A 20,327-nucleotide genomic window follows, 5' to 3' on the forward strand; every position below is an offset into this window, starting at 1 on the left:
TCCTACAAGAAAGACAGGTGTCCTGCCTCCCACAGGTCCAGGCTGGGTCTCAGCCTCCACATGGGCCTCCATTCCCTTCCCCAGCTCGCCCAGTCCCACCCCACACAGGGTCCCATTCCTGCGGTCAGCCCTGGGCTGGGTGAAAGGAGCCTGGCTGACCACACAGGAACTGACCACACAAGATCTAAGGTGGGGAGGCCACCCTTCTGGAGTGGACCTGGGGCTGGGCCGTGGCTCCATGGACAGTGCCTTTCAGCAGACTCTGGGTCACATCCCAAGGTCACAGCAAAGACAAAGGTGCTGGGGTGGGGTGCACTGAGGATGTGGCTGCAGGGAGGACCTGGGGTCCCCACTGAAGGTCTCGGTGTCAGAATTGGAGTCACTCATCTCTGTGAGATGCCCGCCTGCCAGCCCTGGACTGATTTCCGATGATAATCCTCCATTACAGGAATATACCACCACACCCGGCTTGATGATTGAGATGGGGTCTCAAATAAGTTTTTTTTTGTTTTGTTTTGTTTTGTTTTTTTGGTCCAGGCTAGTCTTGAACTGTGATCTCTCCCTCCCGAGTAGCTGCCTGGAAGTGCGGGGCAGGGAGCAAGTTAGGGAGATTTAAAGAAGCCAGGTTTCCAGAGTCTAGATGGGGGAAAGAGTAGTGTTTCAGGGACTGTGTTTCTGGGCTGCCCCTTCCTGAGTTGGGGTGACCGGGGACCCCCCAGGTTTTCTGTCCCCGTTCGAAGAGGAATGTGAACCCGTGAGCCTTGCATAAGGGGAGAGAATGGGAGTCTCTCAAAATTGTCATATGGGATCGGGCGTGGTGGCTCACGCCTGTAATCCCAGCTACTTGGGAGGCTGAGATCAGGAGGATCACGTTTCGAGGCCAGGGCAGGCAAACGGTTCTCAAGATCCCGTCTCTGAAATAACCAGAGCAAAACGGACTGGAGGTGCGGCTCAAGAGAGAGCCCCGACTTTGCAAACTGGAAGCCCTGACTTCAAATCCTCCCTGTCACACCCCACCCCACCATAAAAACATTAGTGGCAGAGCCTCTGTCCAGCATGGCAGCCCTGGTCCCATCTTTAGGACAGGTGTGGCATGACGGCACAGATCCCACCCTCAGCCTTGTAGGGGACAACAAAGGAGCGTTGCTCAGTGCCTGGCACACAGTGGGCGCTCACTAAATGCTGCTTTCCCTTTCCCCTTCCTCCTCCCCGTGAGGTCTCAGAAGGACGATGCGGTGCCTGTCTCTTTAAAATATGCAAATGCACTGCGGGTGGCGGTGATAGTGTAGAGAGGCCGGTTTAAAAAAAAAAACAAAAAAAAAAAAACGCTGGTCGCCTGGTCGCCATCTCAGCCAATCAGCGCGCTGGCTTGGCAAAGCCACTCACCTGAATGGACCAATGACGTGCCTCGCCGATTACAGAGCCCGCCCCTGCCTTGCGGGTGTCGTCACTGGGGAAGGGGCGTGGTTTCTAGCGAGCCACGCCCATCGGTGGGCGGAGCCGGCCGCGGCCGCGCCGCAGCGGTGGAGAGAGGGCGGGCGGGGCGCGCGGTGTCGCGGGCGGGCGGCAGGTGGCGGCGCGCGGGGCTCGGAGGTGAGTCCGTCTGTCCTGCGTGGGGGACCCGGGTGTCCGTGTCCTGCGGCCCCGCGGCGGGCGGGAGGGTGTGGGTAATAATGGTGGTGGGGGGGGCGACACGGGCTGGGGCGTGCGGGGCGGGGGGAGCCTCCTGGGGACATCGGGGTTCACAGTGGACATGGGGACCCCGACGTGTGTCCTAATCCTAAACGCGCGTCCCCTGCCCCAGGCCCCTTCCCCAAATCCCTTTATTCTCAGCCTCCATCATTGGCTGCAAAGATGGGGTGCGGCTTCCCCCCCTCCACAACCTGCAATCGTGGGGTGCCTCCCCTCCCCCCATGGTGTCCCCCTTCTCAAACTCGGCCACCCCGACAGACTGTCCCCTGCCCCCCCCGATTGTCCTCAGTACCCCGTCCCAGCCGCAGCAGGGTGGGGTCCTCCCTTGTCACCTGCAAGGACCCCCAAGACTGGAATTTGGGGGTGGGGTGGGGGTGGGGTGGCCCATGTGGGGGACCCCCCTCTCTGTATGTGGGGGGAGCCGCCACAGCTGTTCCCAACAGATGAAAATAAATGGAGGTAAATTTGTCTGTGGCCGGGGGTGGTGGCTGCAAGTGGGGTGCACTGGGAATTAGGGGCACCCTCTATCTGTCTGGATACCCTAAGTGAGGGTCCCCCCAATATCAAGACCGAAAAGGAGCAGACTGGGACCATCCTGCTTCATCCGGGACCTTGGGGGCAGGTGACGGCAAGGCCCTCAGCCTCAGTTTTCCCTCTTTTGAGACCTAAAGTTGGGGGACCCTGGACTCCACACCTATGAGCCCCACATCTTTGGCTAGATTATTATTTTTGCATATTATGGGGGTGTCACAAGGACAGTGAGCTAGGTGACTCTGCGCCCCCCCCCACACATCCTGCAACTCCCAGCTTTTGCCTGTGACCCCAAATTACTGAGCTGGGAAATGGGTTCATGGTGACACTCAGCCAAAGTGTCACCAGGGTTCCACCGCCCTGGTCTCACCAGCAGGGCCAGCCAGGTCCACGCCCTGACCCACATACCATCACCCACGCATACCATCGTCCCCTGGGTGGGGACGTCCCCCCGCTGTCCCCCCTCGCCCTGGCAGGTGCAGGTGGGAGGTGACAGGTCAGCCTGTCCCTTTGTCCCCTGCAGCCAGCTTAGCCAAGTGAGCAGCAGACACCAGATGGGGGAGTCTGACGCCCCCAGGTTGGAGTCGGCGTCCTCCCGGGTGGCTGTGTCCCCAGTGAAATGGGCTGAGCCCTCCGGGAAGATGTGGGGAGGCCGTGGGAGGCGGGCAGCCAGGGGGACGCGGACATTCGGGTTCTGATGTTAATTATAACATTGGAGCTCGTAAACGTGTCACAGCCGACCAGGAAGGGGAAGGACTGGGCCGGCTCCTGACAAAGCCAGGTATACAGTCAGCACTCAATAGTTGCAGCCCCCAAAGAAGCGATGAAGGCAGACAGATGAAGTCACGAAGGAGCAGCGGGGAGGGTGGACCATCCCCGAGCCGAGTGACCCCGGGCACGTCACGTGACTCAGGTTCCCCACCGGGGAGGTGACAGACAGGGTCAGGAGGTGCCGTGGGTATAGTCTGTGATCACCGCGCTGGTGACTGGGCCCAAAGAGGGGGGACATGGCAGAGCTGGTCATTGAAATAGTGGGTGACACCCGGGGGCCAAGCCGCTGGTTACTGGGAACAAAGAGAAAACCCTCAAATGCGTCCTCGATGCACAAACAGCAGTGAGGACACGGGGTCAGGTCCTGATCACAGGATCCTGGCTGCCCAGAGGGGTCACGGGTGGCCCAAGGTCACCCAGCAAGAGCTCTGGGGCTCTGGCCCCCCCGGCCAGTGTCCTCCAATCCCGGGGTGCCCTGTCTGCCTTGCCAGTTCGGTTCCCATCCGGTCCATCTGCTCCTCAGCCCCAGTTTTTTGGGAACAGGTGCTGGGGTGACAGGAGGGACACAGCTGAGCCTGGGGCAAGTGTCCGGCGGTCTCTGGGCTGGCAGGGGGACCTGGCTGGCAGTCAGGTCACCGTTGTTTTCGAGGCCCGTGGTGCTGTTTTCAGTTCTTCTCCGATGGAAGGAGCAAACACAGAGCGTTTGGGGGCAGAAAGGAAGGTTTCGCTATTACTGTGACCGCGTCCTCTCAGTGGCAGTGCAGTTGTCAGATGTCACTCTGAATTTCCTATGGAGGAAAGGGCTCCCCAGGGCAGCCATGCTGGGTGAACCTCAGTTTCCCCGCCGAGGCACGGGCAGCTGTGTCGACGCGGCCGGCGATGGCGCCATGTGGAACGCTGGGTCCCGGTTGTGCTAGGCGGGGGCCGTGTCACTGACCGCCGGTGACCTGAGCTCCTGTGTGTGCTGATAACGTCCCCCAGGCCCCAGAGAGGACCAGGGCGTGGTGGGCGGAGAGGCGAGGTGACGGTTGGTGGCAGGCGGGCGGGCGGGGAGAACTTCCTGTCCCCTCGCAAGCACACACACGGCTTGGTGGTGACGGAAGTGGCAGGGGCCCGTGGCCATCTCTTGCAGGGCCCCAGATCCCAGACCTACACAGCGCCCATAGGTGAGTGTGAACCCCGGCCAGGGCACCTGAAGGCCCCTCCGGGTCCCCTCAGAGCAGAAGGGGACCCTTGGCCAAGCAGGTGTCACTTCCTGGGCTGGGCCTGGCCTGTGTGACATCCTTGGCTTCGAGAGAGAGGTAGGGGGACGGGGAAGGGGACCTGGAGACCAAGGACCACACATGGTGGTGGCTGTGACCAGGAGGTCGAGGTCAGCCGGGCCAGGGCCACAGTCGTCCCCCGAGGCTGGGAGGGGTGTGACACCTTCGTGCCTCTGTTTCCTCATCTGTAAAGCGGCCCAGTGAGGCTGTGGTGGGGGGGACGCAGCTGTGTCAGTGGTCGGCACGCACAGCGTGGACACCTGGCTTTCAGGGGAGGGCAGGCTGGCGGTCCCGGGGGTGTCGTGGAGCCACACGTCTGGTGAAAGAGAGTCACCTGGCGTGTGGGGTCCCCGTGTGTCGTTCAGCACGGCTCTGAGGGGTCTGTGCACATCTGTGACCCAGGTCAGAATGAGAACTCGGGGCTTTCAGCCTGGTGTCCCCCCAAACTAGGCTTCCTAGGGGTGGGGCTACACTGGGAGATCAAAGTTTCTCCACCACCCCAGCATTGCCTGGTATAGGTCGCTGGTTGGCTGCATTTGTTGAAACGAATAGTTTCTTGGTGAACTCCTATTCATCCTTGAAAACCCCAATCCTCATGTCCCCTGCATAGGTCTGGGCCTTCCCGGCTTTTGAACCTCTGTCTATCTGGCCTGTCTTTGACCACAGATGGGCATCTCTCTGTGTCCAGTCCTGACAAGTTAAGCAAGCTTTTAAGAGGAAGAAAACTGAGGCTCACACAGAGGTAGCCCCAGCCCAAGGCGCTTTTCAGTCCTTTCCTGGTTGGGGCCCAGAGAGCACCCCCATCCTGTCACCAGTCCCCTGCTGCCACCGCATCTGCCAGGCTCCCAGCTGCTGTCTGAGGTCATACGTTATGCATGAGGCCCGCAGCTCGAGTGACAGACTGGGCCTCCTGATTCTGTCATGGACACCCATGTCCTCCCCCGCCGGGCAGCCTGGCCCGAGCCCCTCTGCAGCCCTGGAGTCCCCAAGCGAGACTTTTTCTGGGCATTCTGCCCATGTGTTTTGCAGATGGGGAAACTGAGGTGCGGAGCTGGACAGTGACTCAGACGCCAGGTGGACGTGGCTCCTGTGGCCACTGACACAGCCGGGTGCTGACATCTGGGTGCGCAGGGCACTCTGCACCCTGGGAGGCGCCTGTGGAGGGGCTTGGAAGATCCAGGGAGATTCCAGGGACACAGCAGGGACCCCGACCTCCCCCGACTGGTCCAGCCCCAGATCCTCTGCCCACGGGAGCCGTCTGCCGTGGGGCTGAGCATTCAGGTCTGGCTCAACTGATCCAGGGAGCAAGGTGTGACCTTGGCAAGTAGGTGTCCTTCAAAGGACAGTCCAAATATGAAATGACCCAGACCTTCTCTACCTACCACAGGGCTCGTTTTCACCCCTCCTGTCCTTGCCATAAACTCCTATACGTGCTTTAAAACCCCACCTGTCATATCCCCTCCACCAAGCCCTTGTCCCTCCATGTACTCCAGCCATGACCCCATGGGACAGGGGCATGTGTGTCCAGTGTGTCCCCTGAGATGAGGGCTGCAGGATCAGGGCTGACTCATCTCAGGGCCCTAGCAGGCTCTGAGCCCTGGAGGTTTTCAGTTCCTCATTCCTCCCCAGTCTCTGAGCTCCATGGGTAGGACAATAGGAATTTCCCTCACCAGACCCTATTAGGTTAAACTCAGTGACTCACACATGTCTCTTTCTTTAGACAGACACTGGACAGACAGACACCTGCTGAGGTCTTCACAGACGCCATTAGGATGTCATATTTTGGGGAGCATTTTTGGGTAAGACCGATTCAAATTTTGTTTTTCTTTTTTTTTTTCCTTTATCTTTACCTATTCTTATTTTTATGTGGCATTCCTGGCAGGGCTGTAGAGACTTTATTGGAGAGTTTGGCACCAGGCATTCTGTGGGCAGGTGGAGGGGTAGAAATTAGAGTGGAAAGAGACACATGGGGAAGAATTCACACACTTGAACCTCACAGTTCTTATGACCTCAGGCAGGTAACTCACACCTTGCACCTCTGGAAAACTGAGGCCCACAGTAGAAAACAGTGGCCTGAAACTAGCACAGGGGAAAATGAAGACTAAGTAAACAGGGCCACACAGTTTCCAGGATCCACGGTCATCCCAGCCAGGGTATTTCCAAGTCCTTCCCACCATGGAGAGTTTGGGGTTTTCTTCACTTGACCCCCATTGGCACGCAAGAGATCAATCACCATCTGGGACCCAAAGAAGGGACTGAATGAGCCAAAAGTGTTCCATCCAGCTACCCATCCACCCACCCACCCATCCACCCTTCCACCCACCCACCCATCCACCCTTCCATCCACCCACCCATCCACCCTTCCATCCACCCACCCACCCATCCACCCATCCACCCATCCATCCATCTATCCATCCACCCATCCATCCACCCATCCACCCTTCCACCCACCCACCCATCCACCCTTCCACCCACCCACCCACCCACCCATCCATCCACCCACCCATCCATCCATCCACCCATCCACCCATCCATCCACCCATCCATCCACCCATCCATCCACCCATCCACCCTTCCACCCACCCACCCATCCACCCTTCCATCCACCCACCCATCCATCCACCCATCCACCCTTCCACCCACCCACCCATCCACCCTTCCACCCACCCATCCACCCACCCATCCATCCACCCACCCATCCACCCATCCACCCACCCATCCACCCATCCATCCACCCATCCACCCATCCATCCACCCATCCATCCACCCATCCACCCTTCCACCCACCCACCCACCCATCCATCCACCCACCATCCATCCATCCATCCACCCACCCATCCATCCACCCATCCACCATCCACCCACCCATCCATCCACCCATCCATCCACCCACCCATCCACCCATCCATCCACCCATCCACCCATCCATCCACCCATCCATCCACCCATCCACCCATCCACCCATCCACCCATACATCCACCCATCCACCCATCCATCCATCCATCCATCCACCCATCCACCCATCCATCCATCCATCCACCCATCCATCCACCCATCCACCCATCCATCCATCCACCCATCCATCCACCCATCCATCCATCCATCCACCCATCCATCCATCCATCCACCCATCCATCCATCCATCCATCCACCCATCCACCCATCCATCCATCCATCCACCCATCCATCCACCCATCCACCCATCCATCCACCTATCCACCCATCCACCCATCCATCCACCCATCCATCCATCCATCCACCCATCCATCCACCCATCCACCCATCCATCCACCTATCCACCCATCCACCCATCCATCCACCCATCCATCCATCCATCCACCCATCCATCCACCCATCCATCCACCCATCCACCCATCCATCCACCCATCCACCCATCCATCCATCCATCCATCCACCCATCCATCCACCCATCCACCCATCCATCCATCCATCATCCACCCATCCACCCATCCATCCATCCATCCACCCATCCATCCATCCACCCATCCATCCACCCATCCATCCATCCATCATCCACCCATCCACCCATCCATCCATCCATCCATCCATCCACCCATCCATCCATCCATCCACCCATCCACCCATCCACCCATCCATCCACCCATCCATCCATCCATCCATCCATCCACCCATCCACCCACCCATCCACCCATCCACCCATCCATCCATCCATCCACCCATCCACCCATCCACCCATCCATCCACCCATCCATCCACCCATCCATCCATCCATCCATCCACCCATCCATCCATCCATCCATCCATCACTCCTTCATCCACTCATTCCCTTCCTCCCTTTGACCCTGTGACCCCACGCGTGTCTGTGACTCTGGGAGCTGGGGCCCCGGGAGGCTCCATCTGGGCCTGGTCGGGGCCGGGGCGGGGCGTGTCGCAGAGCCATCCAGACTCACCCTGAGGGTTAGGGCGCCCCCTTATAGCAGCTGACACCCAATGGAGGAAGTGGGAAAGGTGTTCCAAGCTTGAGTGGAAGCACGGACGTTAGATGAGGACTCTGGGTGCAAGGACAGAGTCATGGGGAGCCTCGGAGGAAGTGGGAACAGGAGCTGCCCCAGGATCAGGGAAGAAGTGGGGCAAAAGCCCCTTCCTCATCTGCAGCCCCTGAGCTGGAAAGAGGAAACCCGTTGCTAGGCAACCGGTTGCCCCTGGCAACAGCCTGCCTCCCTCCCCAGCTGGAGCTCCTCTTACTGGCTCTTGCTGTCTTAAAGGGACCGCACCCCCTTGCCCTTGCAGGTGTCTGACCTCTAGACTCTCCTCCAGGGTCAGACTGCCCAGCTTGACCTCTAAATGGCCATGTGACACCCCCACCGAGGGACTGTCGCTATCTGAGTCCCCGTCAGCACCTCTGTGTAAGTGGAGGGCGGACCGCTGCAGGATCCCATGTCACCCACATTTTGGAGCCCTGACGGCAGCACGTACACTTATTTTAAGGTGCATAAGCGCGCGGAGGAGAAGTCAGACGCGGGAAGAGAAAATAGAAACCTCCCCCGACTCTCCCACCCCATCAAAGGTGGCCGGCTGGGCCCTGAGTGACAGAGAGCTGGGAGCTGAGGACAGGGATCCCGCTCTTCAGGGAGGCCCTGGGCAGGTGTCTCTGCATCCCTGGGCCTCCATTTCCCTATTCGCTTTCCTGGGACTCGGGCAAGGTCCACGGACACCTGTCCATGTCAGAGACATGGCCTGGCGCTTTCCTGAGCAATGTCGGGGGGGCTCTGAGGCTCCTTTGGGGCCATCCAGCCAGACAGGGATACCCCAGTCCCCAGGCTTACAGCAGAGGGCCCTGGGGGAAGTGTGAGCAGGGGAGGGTCACTCCCGAGCCGTGGTAGGACATCCCACTGTAGCTGTCATTGGGGTCACAGTGGGGGCCAGAGGCAATGGTGTGGGGGGACCCACTCCCAGGACAACTCCTCCTGGGACCCTCGGCTGCCAGCCCTGTCCAAGGGAGGCAGACACTGCTAGGGGGTTGTTGCCAGGACCGGGAACCGGGCCAGGACTTGGCTCCGAGTCAGCCCAAGAGGCCAGCCTGGGTGGCGGTGCCTGGCACGGCCTCGTCCGAGGATCCCCCGGGGTGGCAGGTGGACGCTGAGGAGCCGCTCGGTCCTCCCTAGAGACCCTGTGTCCAGCGCTGTCCTGGACACATCTCACCCAGACCCTCGGGCATTGGGAACTGTCATCGTCCCCAGTGGAAAGTTAGGGCCAGAGAGGAGAAGTAACCAACCCGATGTGACCCAGCACATCAGGGACATTTGACCCTTGGCCTGGGCGGTCTAAGCCTGGATGGGGAAGAGGGGAGATGTCCTCCTGAGAGACCAGGGGTCCTCGGCGAGTGGACAGGGTGGCGGGTTTGGGGAAGGTCCCCAGAGGAGGTGGCTGGGACACGAGTGGGAAGGAGATGTCAGCAGTTCCATGCTAAGTGTTTTTGGGGTTCCAGGCCGTCAGAACCCAGCGACACACGCCCTGTTCAGGACAGGGTCTGGCTGACATTGACGCCAAGGTGTCCTGCTTTCCCATTTTAATGTAGCAATAAAGTTCCCCTTTGACATCAATGTTTGCAGTGTGCGCATGCAAAAAGGAAATATTAATGAATAGTGCAAATTAGCAAACATTAGCATTGCCTTTTGGGGACCCTGAGTACATCAACCCAGTACTCACTGCATCCTCATGAAAGATCATGGACCCCCTTTTTTTCTTTGGTGACACTGGGGTTTGAACCCAGGGCCCCTCGCTTGCTAGGCAGGCACTCCACCACTCGATTCTGCCCCATGTTAGCAAGGTTCAGGGAGGGATAGCGACTTGCCCAGGTCACACAGCACAGTCCTCGCCTCCTTCCACTAAAATCTGTCAACACCTAATTCCTCAGCTACGGAAAGACAAAAAAAGAAGAAAAATAAATCAAAGGGGACGAGATTGCTTGAGACAGAGGCGAACAGACAGAAAGACAGAGACAGCCACACAAAGAGCAAATAAGATTTTTCTCCATCCATCAGGGAACAAAAATCCCAGGCTTCTCTCTGATTGGACGCATTTACGTTCAACGAACCAATCCCTGTGAAATGGGGAGGATGCTGCATGCTGATTGGCTCAGGCCTGAACCAATCACTACAGCCTAGGAATGGCCTTCTCCTGGTTGGCTCCTTGCCAGCGGTTGTTGCTAGGCAACAACCTTTGCGCCCTGCTCAGTCTCCACGCCATTCCCTGCAGGGTGAGAAAAACCATGGCTTTGAGGTCCTGTACCAGGGCGTGAAGCAGGGGCCCATCTCCACCAAGGAGCTGGCCGACTTCATCCGGGAGAGGTGAGGCCCCAAGCCCTGCCCACCACGCGCCCCACCCATCACAGGCCGTACCCACCAGCCTGAAGCCCCGCCCTCATAGCCCCACTCACTGCACAATCCCGACCACAAACCTTCAGTCCCGCCCACCTCTGATCATTAGCCCAATCCCCACCCACCCTGAAGCCCCACCCACCCTGAAGCCCCACCCTCACAAAGTGGCTCCACCCACCTCGATAGCTACTTCCCCAAGTCCCACCCAGCACAAGGACCCACCCACAAGCCTGATGCCCTGTCCTCCTCCTAGCCCCACCCACAGTCTTGTCTCACCCACAGACCTTTGGCCCCGCCCACTAAGCGGCCATTGGTCCACGTCCCACCCACCCTGCAGCCCCATCCACACACCTGCAGCCCCGCCCTCGTCGAGGCCCCACCCACCTCTGTGGGCATGGGTCCTAGCCCCACCCACCTGCTGCTCTGCCCACACCGGAAGTCCCGCCTTCCACGAGGCCCCGCCCACACCTGTAATCATGGGTCCAGGCCCCACCCAGCCAGTAACTCCGCCCACACCGGAAGTCCCGCCCTCCCCGAGGCTCCGCCCTCTCCTCTGGTCTTGCACCTGTACCGGCTCCCACCTGGTGACCCAATCCAGCTCCCCCCAGGCTGCAGGAACCACAGGAGCTTGGAGACCCTAAAACCTGCGGCTCTGAATCCTGTCGCCCTCTACTGCCTCTTCAGCAGTTGTCACCTGGGTTCTGCAAAATCAGATTACCTGGGCACTGGGGGATTCCAACTCCATCCGGTTCCCCATGGAGCAGGCGCGGTGTGCCCACCCTGACCCCGCAAAACACCCCGCGTTTAGAGCTACGGCTTAGATGAGTGACCTGGGGAAACTGAGCCCCAGCCCGGAGCCTCTCCCTCGGTGCCCAGCTCCTCCCCGTCCTCCCACCCAGGGCCACTATCGAGGAGACATACTCCAAGGCCATGTCGAAGCTGTCCAAGCTGGCCAGCAACGGGACCCCCATGGGGTGAGTGTCACCTGCCCACTCGTGGTGCAGTGGGAGAGAGAGTTGCGTGTCACTCACTCACCAGCTCCTTCCTTCCTTCCTTTATTGCACAAATATTCACAGAGCACCTTCAGTGTGCAGGGCACCCGTGGCCACCTCCGTGCCACGTGTGTGCACCACACAAATGGCACAGTTGTCACCCCCAGACAGGAGCAGAGTGCTTTCTGTGAGGGCCAGGCAGGTAGCTGCGTCAGTGCAAAGGCCCTGGGGCAACCACACAGTTGGCCTGCTCAAGGCAGAGGTGGGGAGATCTGAGAGAGGAGGGACAGAAGGGCATGGTGGCCGGGCACAGGGGCCGACACCCCAGTGACTGTCAACTGAAGCTGTGTGATGCGCCCCTCTCCCGCCCCCGGCCCCAGGACCTTCGCCCCGCTCTGGGAGGTCTTCCGAGTGTCCTCGGACAAGCTGGCGCTGTGCCACCTGGAGCTGACTCGGAAACTGCAGGACCTCATCAAAGATGTGGTGCGCTACGGGGAAGAACAGCTGAAGACCCAGAAGAAGGTGGGCGTGGGGGGACGGGAAGTGGGGACCCCAGCCCCTGGCGTGTGGCTCTGAGGATTTGGACACCAGACAAAAGAAAGAAAAGAAAAGTTAAGTGTCAGGCATCAGCAAACTGTGGCCTGGGGGGAAAACTCGACAGGAGCCGAGCACCCTGGTTCACAACTGTAATCCCAGCTAAAGGGGAGGCTGAGATTGGGAGGATCACACTTGGAGGCTGGCATTGATTTCCCGATTAATTGGGGTTCTGGGGGTGAAGCCAGCCAGGGTCTCGTCCCCTCCCCACACTCCACACCCCCAGATATTTTTAAATGAGACCGTGGGCCTGGAGCCGCGGCAGTGTGACCACCGTGTCACCGGCTCCATGGTCCCCCGCAGTGCAAGGACGAGGTGCTGGGCACCCTGGACGCTGTCCACGCGCTGGCGGGGGTCAGCCAGCTTCTGCCCAAGTGCCGTGAGAACTACCTGAACCGCTGCATGGACCAGGAGCGGCTGCGCCGGGAGAGCACGAGCCAGAAGGAGATAGACAAGGTGGGCTTGTCTGCAGGGGTCACCCACGCTGGCCGGACCACCCGGTGTCCCCCTGTCCTAGCACCACCCCTCTCTGTGCCTCCCAGGCAGAAGCCAAAACCAAGAAGGCAGCGGAGAGCCTGAGGCGCTCGGTGGAGAAGTACAACTCCGCCAGGGCCGACTTCGAGCACAAGATGCTGGACTCCGCCCTGGTGAGGGCCCCTCCCTGCGGTCCCCAACCCCAGGGAGCCTGAGGACCGGGGGCTGGAAGCAGATTGAAACGTTAGGATCAGGAATATAGGATTGTCTTAAAGGTCGCCAGCCTTGGAAATTTTAATTTGGCACTGACAGCATTTGTAGAGTCAAGGAACTGGAAAGATTTATTTTGGGGGGCGGGGTGCGGTTCAGGCATGGCTGGAACCAAGTGCTCAAATGGTGGTGGCAGGAAGTTGTGTCTCTCTGTTTTCTTCCCCTGGGGACATCACTGCCACGCATGTGCACACACAAAGAGAAAGTGGCCAGCACAAGCGTCCGTTTATTTTTATTTTGTTAGTTTATCTGTACTGGCGGTGTCGGGGTTTGAACTCAGGGCAGCCTGCTTGGCTAGGCAGGTGCGCTACCGTGCAAGCCACGCCCCTGGCAGAAGGCTCATTTACATGCCAGCAGCTCATTGGCTCAAAGTCTTCATCCAAAGTCCTAGGGCAGACTCTCCCATTGGCTCTTCCCCCCCCCATCAATCACGTGGTGCCGGAAGGCTCTGATTGGTCTTTCCCGCTGCCCCTCCCTCCTCCCAGCGCTTCCAAGCCATGGAGGAGACGCACCTGCAGCACATGAAGGCCCTGCTGGGCTCCTTTGCGCACTCGGTGGAAGACACGCACGTGCAGATCGGGCAGGTGCGGGGCCAGGACGGGCGGACAGACGGGTTGGGGACGGACGGGCGGCCCCAGCCCCTGCCATTCACGCCGCTGTCCCCCAGGTGCACGAGGAGTTCAAGCAGAACATTGAAAACGTGAGCGTGGAGATGCTGCTCCGCAGGTTTGCAGAGACCAAGGGCACCGGCCGGGACAGGCCAGGTGGGTCAGTGCCCCGCACGTCCGCTGCTCACGCGCTGCCCGGGCCCAGGCAGCCGTGCAAGGCTCTGGAGTCCCATTAAAAATGAGGGGTCCTGGGTTCCTGGCGCGCTGTGTGACCCCGGGCCAGCGTCTTGACTTCTCTGTGCCCACCAGACAAGCCGGGATAATTAGACGTCTAGGGCCAGCCGGGCCTGTCCTCGTCCCCCCCACCCCCACCCCCACCCCCTGACATCCCCCTGTCCCCTGCTCCGTCCGTGCCCCAGGGGACCGCGGGGCTCAGGCTTTTTGTCCTCCGTCCTGTCCAGGCCCCGTGGACTTCGAGGCCTACAGCGCGGCCGCCCTGCAGGAAGGCAAGTACGTCTGGGCCTGGGCGCCCAGCCGACCCCGGGTGGGGACCTGGGCGAGGGGACCGCGGGCTCAGCCACCCTCTGTCCCCAGCCATGAAGCGGCTGCGCGGAGCCAAGGCCTTCCGCCTGCCAGGACTCAGCCGGCGAGAGCGGGAGCCACGGGCAGCCGCGTGAGGACCACCGCCACCCCTCCCGGGAGTCACCGCCACCTCCCCGTCCCCCACCTCCCCATCGCCCACCTCCCCCATCCCCCACCTCCCCATCCCCCACCTCCCCCATCCCCCACCTCCCCATCCCCCACCTCCCCCATCCCCCACCTCCCCCATCGCCCACCTCCCCATCCCCCACCTCCCCAACCCCCATCCCCCACCTCCCCATCGCCCACCTCCCCATCCCCCACCTCCCCAACCCCCATCCCCCAGCTCCCCTATCCCCCACCTCCCCCATCCCCCACCTCCCACCTCCCCATCCCCCACCTCCCACCTCCCCATCCCCCACCTCCCACCTCCCCATCCCCCCTCCCCATGCCCCACCTCCCCATCCCCCACCTCCCCAACCCCCATCCCCCACCTCCCCCGTCCCCCACCTCCCCAACCCCCATCCCCCACCTCCCCATCCCCCACCTCCCCATCTCCCCTGACCTCCCCACCCGGGTCACCCCACCCTGCCCAGGCCACCTCCCTCATCCTCAGCCCTCCCACGTGGCCCAGGACCCAGCATCCCTGACCCCCGTCTGGTGGCGCTAACGTCTCTTCCTGTCCCCAGAGACATCCTGGAACCCGATTCAGGGGTGAGTGCTGGGTCCAGGGGCGGTTCGGGGGCTCGGTGTTCAAATCCCACCTCTGTCCACATGGGAGGGACAGCCAGCCCGCCGAGTGTCGCCTTCCCCTGGCTCTGGTCCCACACCAGGGGAAGCTGGACTGGAGTCTGAGGTGACTGAAGGGGTTACCAGTGGGGGTCTGACCACCATCTGTCCCCCAGATGTGTCCAGAGGTGGATGAAGAGGGCTTCACCATCCGGCCTGAGGTCACCCACAACAATATCCTGGTGTCCCCAGGGGGCAGAGCAAGGACACCCTTGCTGGATTAAGCAGAGGGGCTTTCTAAAGGAAGGGGCACTGGTGGTGGGGTTTAGCAGCTGCATAGGAGTTCGACAGCTGGGTGGTGAGGGATAAAACGGTGCAGGACTTTGTGCAATCCCTTTGGCTCCTTGACTGCGACCTACGCACGGCCGAGCCCTCTCGCTTCTCATCCAGCGACTCCGACTTCGACGACGACGAACCCCGCAAATTCTATGTGCACATCAAGCCCGCCCCGGCCCGGGCCCCTGCCTGCAGCTCCGAGGCTGCCGCGGCCCAGCTCAGGGCCACCGCGGGCAGCCTCATCCTCCCTCCTGGCCCCGGGGTATGCGTGGCGTGGACTGGGTGGGTGGTGGCGGAGCTGTGGGCGCCATGCCTGGGGTTGGATGGCTGGATACAGCCATGCTGACGCCGCCCCGTCTTGTCCACAGGGAACCATGAAGCGCCATTCCTCCCGTGAGTGGCCTGTGTCTTTGTCCAGAGAGGGAAAGCGGGGGGACTCGAACCCCAGCCCCACAGGCCGCTTAGCTCCTCTGACCCTCGGTTTCCCCTTCTGAATTCTGAAAGGGGAAAGAGAGCTGGGGGTGGGGGGCGCAGAGGGAGGGAGGGGGCCCCCAAATGAGGTGTGAATCCCTCTCTGCCTGATTTGCGGGTCACCTTGGTCCCCAGTCTGTGCAGTGCGGTGACGCAGGCGTCTCTCCCCTAGGGGACACGGCTGGGAAGCCGCAGAGGCCACGGTCGGCCCCCAGGGCCAGCAGGTGCGTTCTGCAGAGGACATGGGACTCAGGCAGGCGGGGACCGGCCCCAGCTCAGTCCCCCTCCACCCGTGGGTGGTGTGATGGACAGGTGGCGGCGACGTCATGGGGCCTGGCTAAGGGGTGACTTCCAGCTTGGTCCCTGAAGAGGACAGAGGGGGCGGTGGCAGAACTGCAGGGAACAGCATGTGCTAAGGCCCTGAGGTGGGCGGGGGCATGGGGACAACAGAAGCCCCTCTCGGCCTCCTCGTGTCCCCAGCTGTGCAGAGAAGCTGCCGTCTTGCGATGAGCAGGTGTCCAAGAGCCTCTTTGGGCCGCCGCTGGAGTCCGCCTTCGACCACGAAGACTTTACAGGTGACAGCAGGGGGAGTGGGCGTGGCCCGGGAGGGGCTGGAGGGTGGGGCTTCACCAGGGTGGGCGGAGCTGTAGCAGGTGGAGGCTTTGCTGAGTGGGTGAGACGTTAGCGGGCGGGGTCCAGAGGGTGGGGCCTTGCTGGAGTGGGCGGGGTTGTGCCAGTGGGAGGGTCCAGAGCGTGAGGTCTTTTGCTTGATTGGGAGGGGCCGCAGGGGGTGGGGCTTGCTAGAGTGGGTGGAGCTAGAGAGGGTAAGGCCTTGTGGAGTGGGCGGGGCCAAGGGGATGGTGGTTTCACAAGAATGGGCAGGGCTGGTGGCAGCTTTGCTGAGTGGATGGGACTGTAAAGGGTGGGGCGTTGCTCGTGTGAGTGGGAGGGCCCAGAGGGCGTGGTCTGTGCTTGAGTGGGCGGGGCCTTGCTGGAGTGGGCGTGGCTGTGTGGGTGGGTGGAGCCACACCGTTGCTGCAGTTGGTGGGCGGGGCATCAGAGGAAGTGGTGGTAACCCTGAGTGAGCCTTTCCTGCACGTGGGCGTGGCCTGCAGGTGGGTGGGTGGGGACTCCGTGTGGGCGTGGTCAGCAGCCCCTGCCCTCCTCTCCCTTAGGCTCCAGCAGCCTGGGCTTCACGTCCAGCCCCTCCCCCTTCTCCTCTTCGTCCCCGGAGAACGTGGAGGATTCAGGCCTGGACTCTCCGTCCCACGCTGCGCCCGGCCCCTCCCCAGATTCCTGGGTCCCCCGCCCAGGCACCCCGCAAAGCCCACCCAGCTGTAGGGCGCAGCCCCAGGAACCCAGGGGGAGGCGGGGCCCACCCCGGCCGGACTCTCCACAGCCCCTGGCGCCATCGCCAGGACCCTGGGGGCTGGAGGCCGGAGGAGGTGAGGCCAGCCCCCCGGGGGAAGTGGGGACCCCCATCTTTGCAGGAGGTGGCCATGCCTCCCTGGGAGAGGGAGGGTGGAGCCGTGCAAAGGCCCTGGGGCAGAAGCCTGCTGGGCAGAAGAGCTTGAGATTGGCGGGGGCTGGGATCGGGGGTGACCCCAGACTTCACTCACTGCCCAGACCTCATGTCCACACCTATTGACCCCACAGCCAGGGAGGGCCTGGCCGCCCCGCCCCGGAGGCCCCGCACCCGGAAGGTGTCCTGTCCCCTTGCACGCAGCAATGGTGACCTGGTAGGTTGAAGGTGTCGCCAGGGGCTGACTGCGGTCACCCGGGGTGGCATCCAGCGTGGCTCACTGTCCTGCCTCTCTCCTGTCCACAGTCTCGGTCCCTGAGCCCTTCCCCACTGGGCTCTTCAGTCCCCAACATCGGCCCAGAACGGCCCAGCTTCTCCCAGGCCGGACACGGTATGTCCCTTGTCCCCAACCCCTAAACACACAAAAGAGACCCACTTTCTCCTAATGGGGTCTGGGTGGTCTTGGTCTAAGCAGGTGAAGCAGAGCCTGGGGTATGTCTCCATTCTGTCTGTCTGTCTGACCTCATTTTCATTCCCCACCACCACAGGAGTCTCCCGGGGCCCCAGCCCTGTGGTCCTGGGCTCCCAGGATGCCCTGCCTGTGGCCACGGCCTTCACCGAGTACGTCCACGCCTACTTCGGCGGCCACAGCCCCAGGTACACGGTGATGCTGCCAGGGACAGGGTCAGTGGCAGCCGTGGAGGCCATGTGAGCAGAGCTGGGCATTACAGGAAGTCCCCGTGAGGCTAGAAACCGGGTCTGGCCGAGCAGCAGGACAGGGCTGAGCGAGCTGAGTCACGGGGAGTTTTGACATCCCTGGGGTGACCATCCAGCAGAGAAGACCTCAAAGTCCAACCACAGAGAGGAGGGGAGTGTTAGACCCAACACCTAACCTGAAGGAAACAAAAAAAAGAGAGAGGGGAAGTGTTCTGTTCTGAGCTTCCTGGTGGCCTAGGAGAAAAGGGAAATAAGGCAGCTTCCCCCTGTGCAAGCAGGGATTTAAGTAAGGTTGTGTGTTTGGGGGGCTGTGGGGTGCAGTGGAAGCAGGAGGGCTTGGAGAGAGGTGCCAGCCCTCCCTGTCCCCCCAGCTGCCTGGCCCGAGTGAGTGGGGAGCTGACCATGACCTTCCCAGCCGGTATCCTGCGTGTGTTCAGCGGGTCCCCACCGCCCCCCGTCCTCAGCTTCCGGCTCGTACACACGGGGAGCATCGAGCACTTCCAGCCCAACGCAGACCTGCTCTTCGGGTAATGGGGCTCCGAATTCTAGCTCTGCCTTCCTGGGGGTTTGCTGTGTGACCTCGGGCAAGTGTCTTGCCGTCTCTGAACCTCCTGGCTCCCTTGCTTCCTAACTGCCCATCCATCCCATGCAGTAAGGCTTTGATGGGGGACCCAGGGAGAGCGTTTGCTGAGGGTTGGGGTGATGGGTTCCCCCACCCCCATCTCTGCAGTGACTCCTCCCAGAGTGACCCAGAGACCAAAGACTTCTGGCTGAACATGGCGGCGCTGACCGAGGCCCTGCAGCGCCAGGCAGAGCAGAACCCAGCGGCCTCCTACTACAACGTGGTGCTGCTGCGGTACCAGGTGGGCCACGTGGAGAGGGCGGGGCCAGAGGGGGCGGGGCAAGCAGGCAGCCAATGAGAATCGTTGGTGGGCGGGGCGTGAGTTGTAGCCAATGTGGAAAGGTTCTGCCTGGATTATGCCAATTAGAAGAGGAGGGCCCCACCCCCTCCAGGGGTTGCGCTCTGCTGCCCTCTGCTGGCCGCAGCGTGCAGCGCAGCCTCTATGATGCGTGCGTTGGCCGCACGGCAGGCCTGGAGGGTGCTCCAAGCCGAGTCTCTCTTGTTCTCGCCCGCGTAGTTTTCCCGCCCTGGCCCACAGTCTGTGCCCTTGCACCTGAGCGCCCACTGGCAGTGCAGCCCGACCCTCACCCAGGTGTCAGTGGACTACAGCTACCGGGCTGGCGCCACTGCCGTGGCCACACCACTCACCAATGTCCAGATCCTGCTGCCCATCGGGGGGCCGGTGACCAACGTCCGCCTGCAGCCGGCCGCCACGTGGTGAGGGCGTGCGGTGGTGGGGGGGGAGGGGGTCCCTGGGTTCCATCCCAAGTCATTAAGTCAGTCGGAGACTAGTGTCCAAGCCCCTCCATGCCCCCGACCACCACGGCCAAGCTGGGTCCCCCTTCTTCCCCGGGGAGGACAACCTGACCGAGCGTCCCTCGCCAGGAACCTGGAGGAGAAGCGGTTCACGTGGAAACTCCCAGATGTGTCGGAGGCAGGGGGTGAGCGGCCGTGTTTGGGGGTGTCAGATGCATGTGGGGGCTCCCCCAGGAGATCCGGGAGAAGGCGTGCACCTGCAGCAGGTGCAAAGGTCCTGTGGCAGAGAGAGTGGAGGCCACAGGGGACCAAGGACGGGAGGGGGACCCCAGGGGACAGAGCAGGCTGACCCCCCCATCCCCCCCAGGCTCCGGACATCTCTCTGCCAGCTGGGAGCCGCTCTCGGGGCCCAGCGCCCCCAGCCCCGTGGCCGCACAGTTTACCAGCGAGGGGGTCACTCTGTCCGGTGTGGACCTGGAGCTGGTGGGCAGTGGCTACCGCATGTCCCTGGTGAAGAGGAGGTTTGCCACAGGTGAGGGGCAGAAACGGGGTGCCGATGGGATCTGGGGGGATTCGGGGGTGGGGGGGGAGTCTTTGAGGAGGCCAGGGGCCATGCGGCCCAGTGGTTAGCGCCTGCCCAGCATGGAAACCCCAAGTTGGTCCCCAGCTTTGCCAAAGAAAAAAAAGCAAGGAAGGGGTTCAGAGGGAGGAAGTGGGGGCTGGGGCGGCTGGCGTTTCCTCACTGTCCCCCCACCTTCTCCCCCACCCACCCCCCAATGCAGGGATGTATCTGGTGAGCTGCTGAGGTCAGCGCTGCCCTGTCCTGGTGCTCACTGAACCCCCAGTCCCCCCGAGACCTGGACTCCACCGACAGGAGCCCCCCAGTCCTCACCACGCCCACTGGCTGAGCCAAGATTCCCCCCCCACAAATCTCGCCAATCTTCACCCCCACCCCCAGGTTCTGGCCTTTTAATGTTGTTTAAATAAACTTTATTTTCTAACTAAATTACAAAGATATCTCCTAAACAGTGCCACAGA

The 20,327-nt window shown here is 61.5% G+C and overlaps 1 protein-coding gene across 14 annotated transcripts; it reads left to right on the forward strand.

Moving 5' to 3' along the window:
• Nucleotides 1-1,516: 1,516 nt before the first annotated feature.
• Nucleotides 1,517-20,295, forward strand: LOC141416546 (F-BAR domain only protein 1-like). Of its 14 annotated transcripts, none has more exons than XM_074053509.1 (29): nt 1,548-1,593; nt 4,127-4,160; nt 5,286-5,580; nt 5,977-6,055; nt 10,498-10,589; nt 11,519-11,593; nt 11,992-12,133; nt 12,509-12,661; nt 12,748-12,852; nt 13,435-13,533; nt 13,617-13,713; nt 14,019-14,063; nt 14,152-14,230; nt 14,733-14,850; nt 15,042-15,099; nt 15,285-15,463; nt 15,570-15,594; nt 15,845-15,896; nt 16,153-16,247; nt 16,848-17,117; nt 17,329-17,411; nt 17,501-17,585; nt 17,743-17,851; nt 18,283-18,438; nt 18,642-18,774; nt 19,051-19,250; nt 19,419-19,474; nt 19,657-19,821; nt 20,072-20,295. In XM_074053509.1, the coding sequence occupies exons 4-29, from the start codon at nt 6,029-6,031 to the stop codon at nt 20,092-20,094; spliced, it is 2,721 nt and encodes a 906-aa protein (XP_073909610.1). In that variant the 5' UTR covers nt 1,548-1,593; nt 4,127-4,160; nt 5,286-5,580; nt 5,977-6,028; the 3' UTR covers nt 20,095-20,295. The 14 variants fall into 14 exon arrangements, with proteins under 14 accessions (XP_073909611.1, XP_073909619.1, XP_073909620.1 ...); XM_074053508.1 differs by lacking the exon at nt 4,127-4,160 and adding an exon at nt 4,923-4,998 and having other exon boundaries at nt 1,566-1,593; XM_074053507.1 differs by lacking the exon at nt 1,548-1,593 and adding an exon at nt 4,923-4,998 and having other exon boundaries at nt 2,154-4,160.
• The last annotated feature ends 32 nt before the right edge of the window (nt 20,296-20,327 follow it).

Source organism: Castor canadensis, chromosome 14 (assembly GCF_047511655.1).
Source record: "Castor canadensis chromosome 14, mCasCan1.hap1v2, whole genome shotgun sequence".
In the NCBI taxonomy this organism is placed as follows: Eukaryota; Metazoa; Chordata; class Mammalia; order Rodentia; family Castoridae; genus Castor; species Castor canadensis.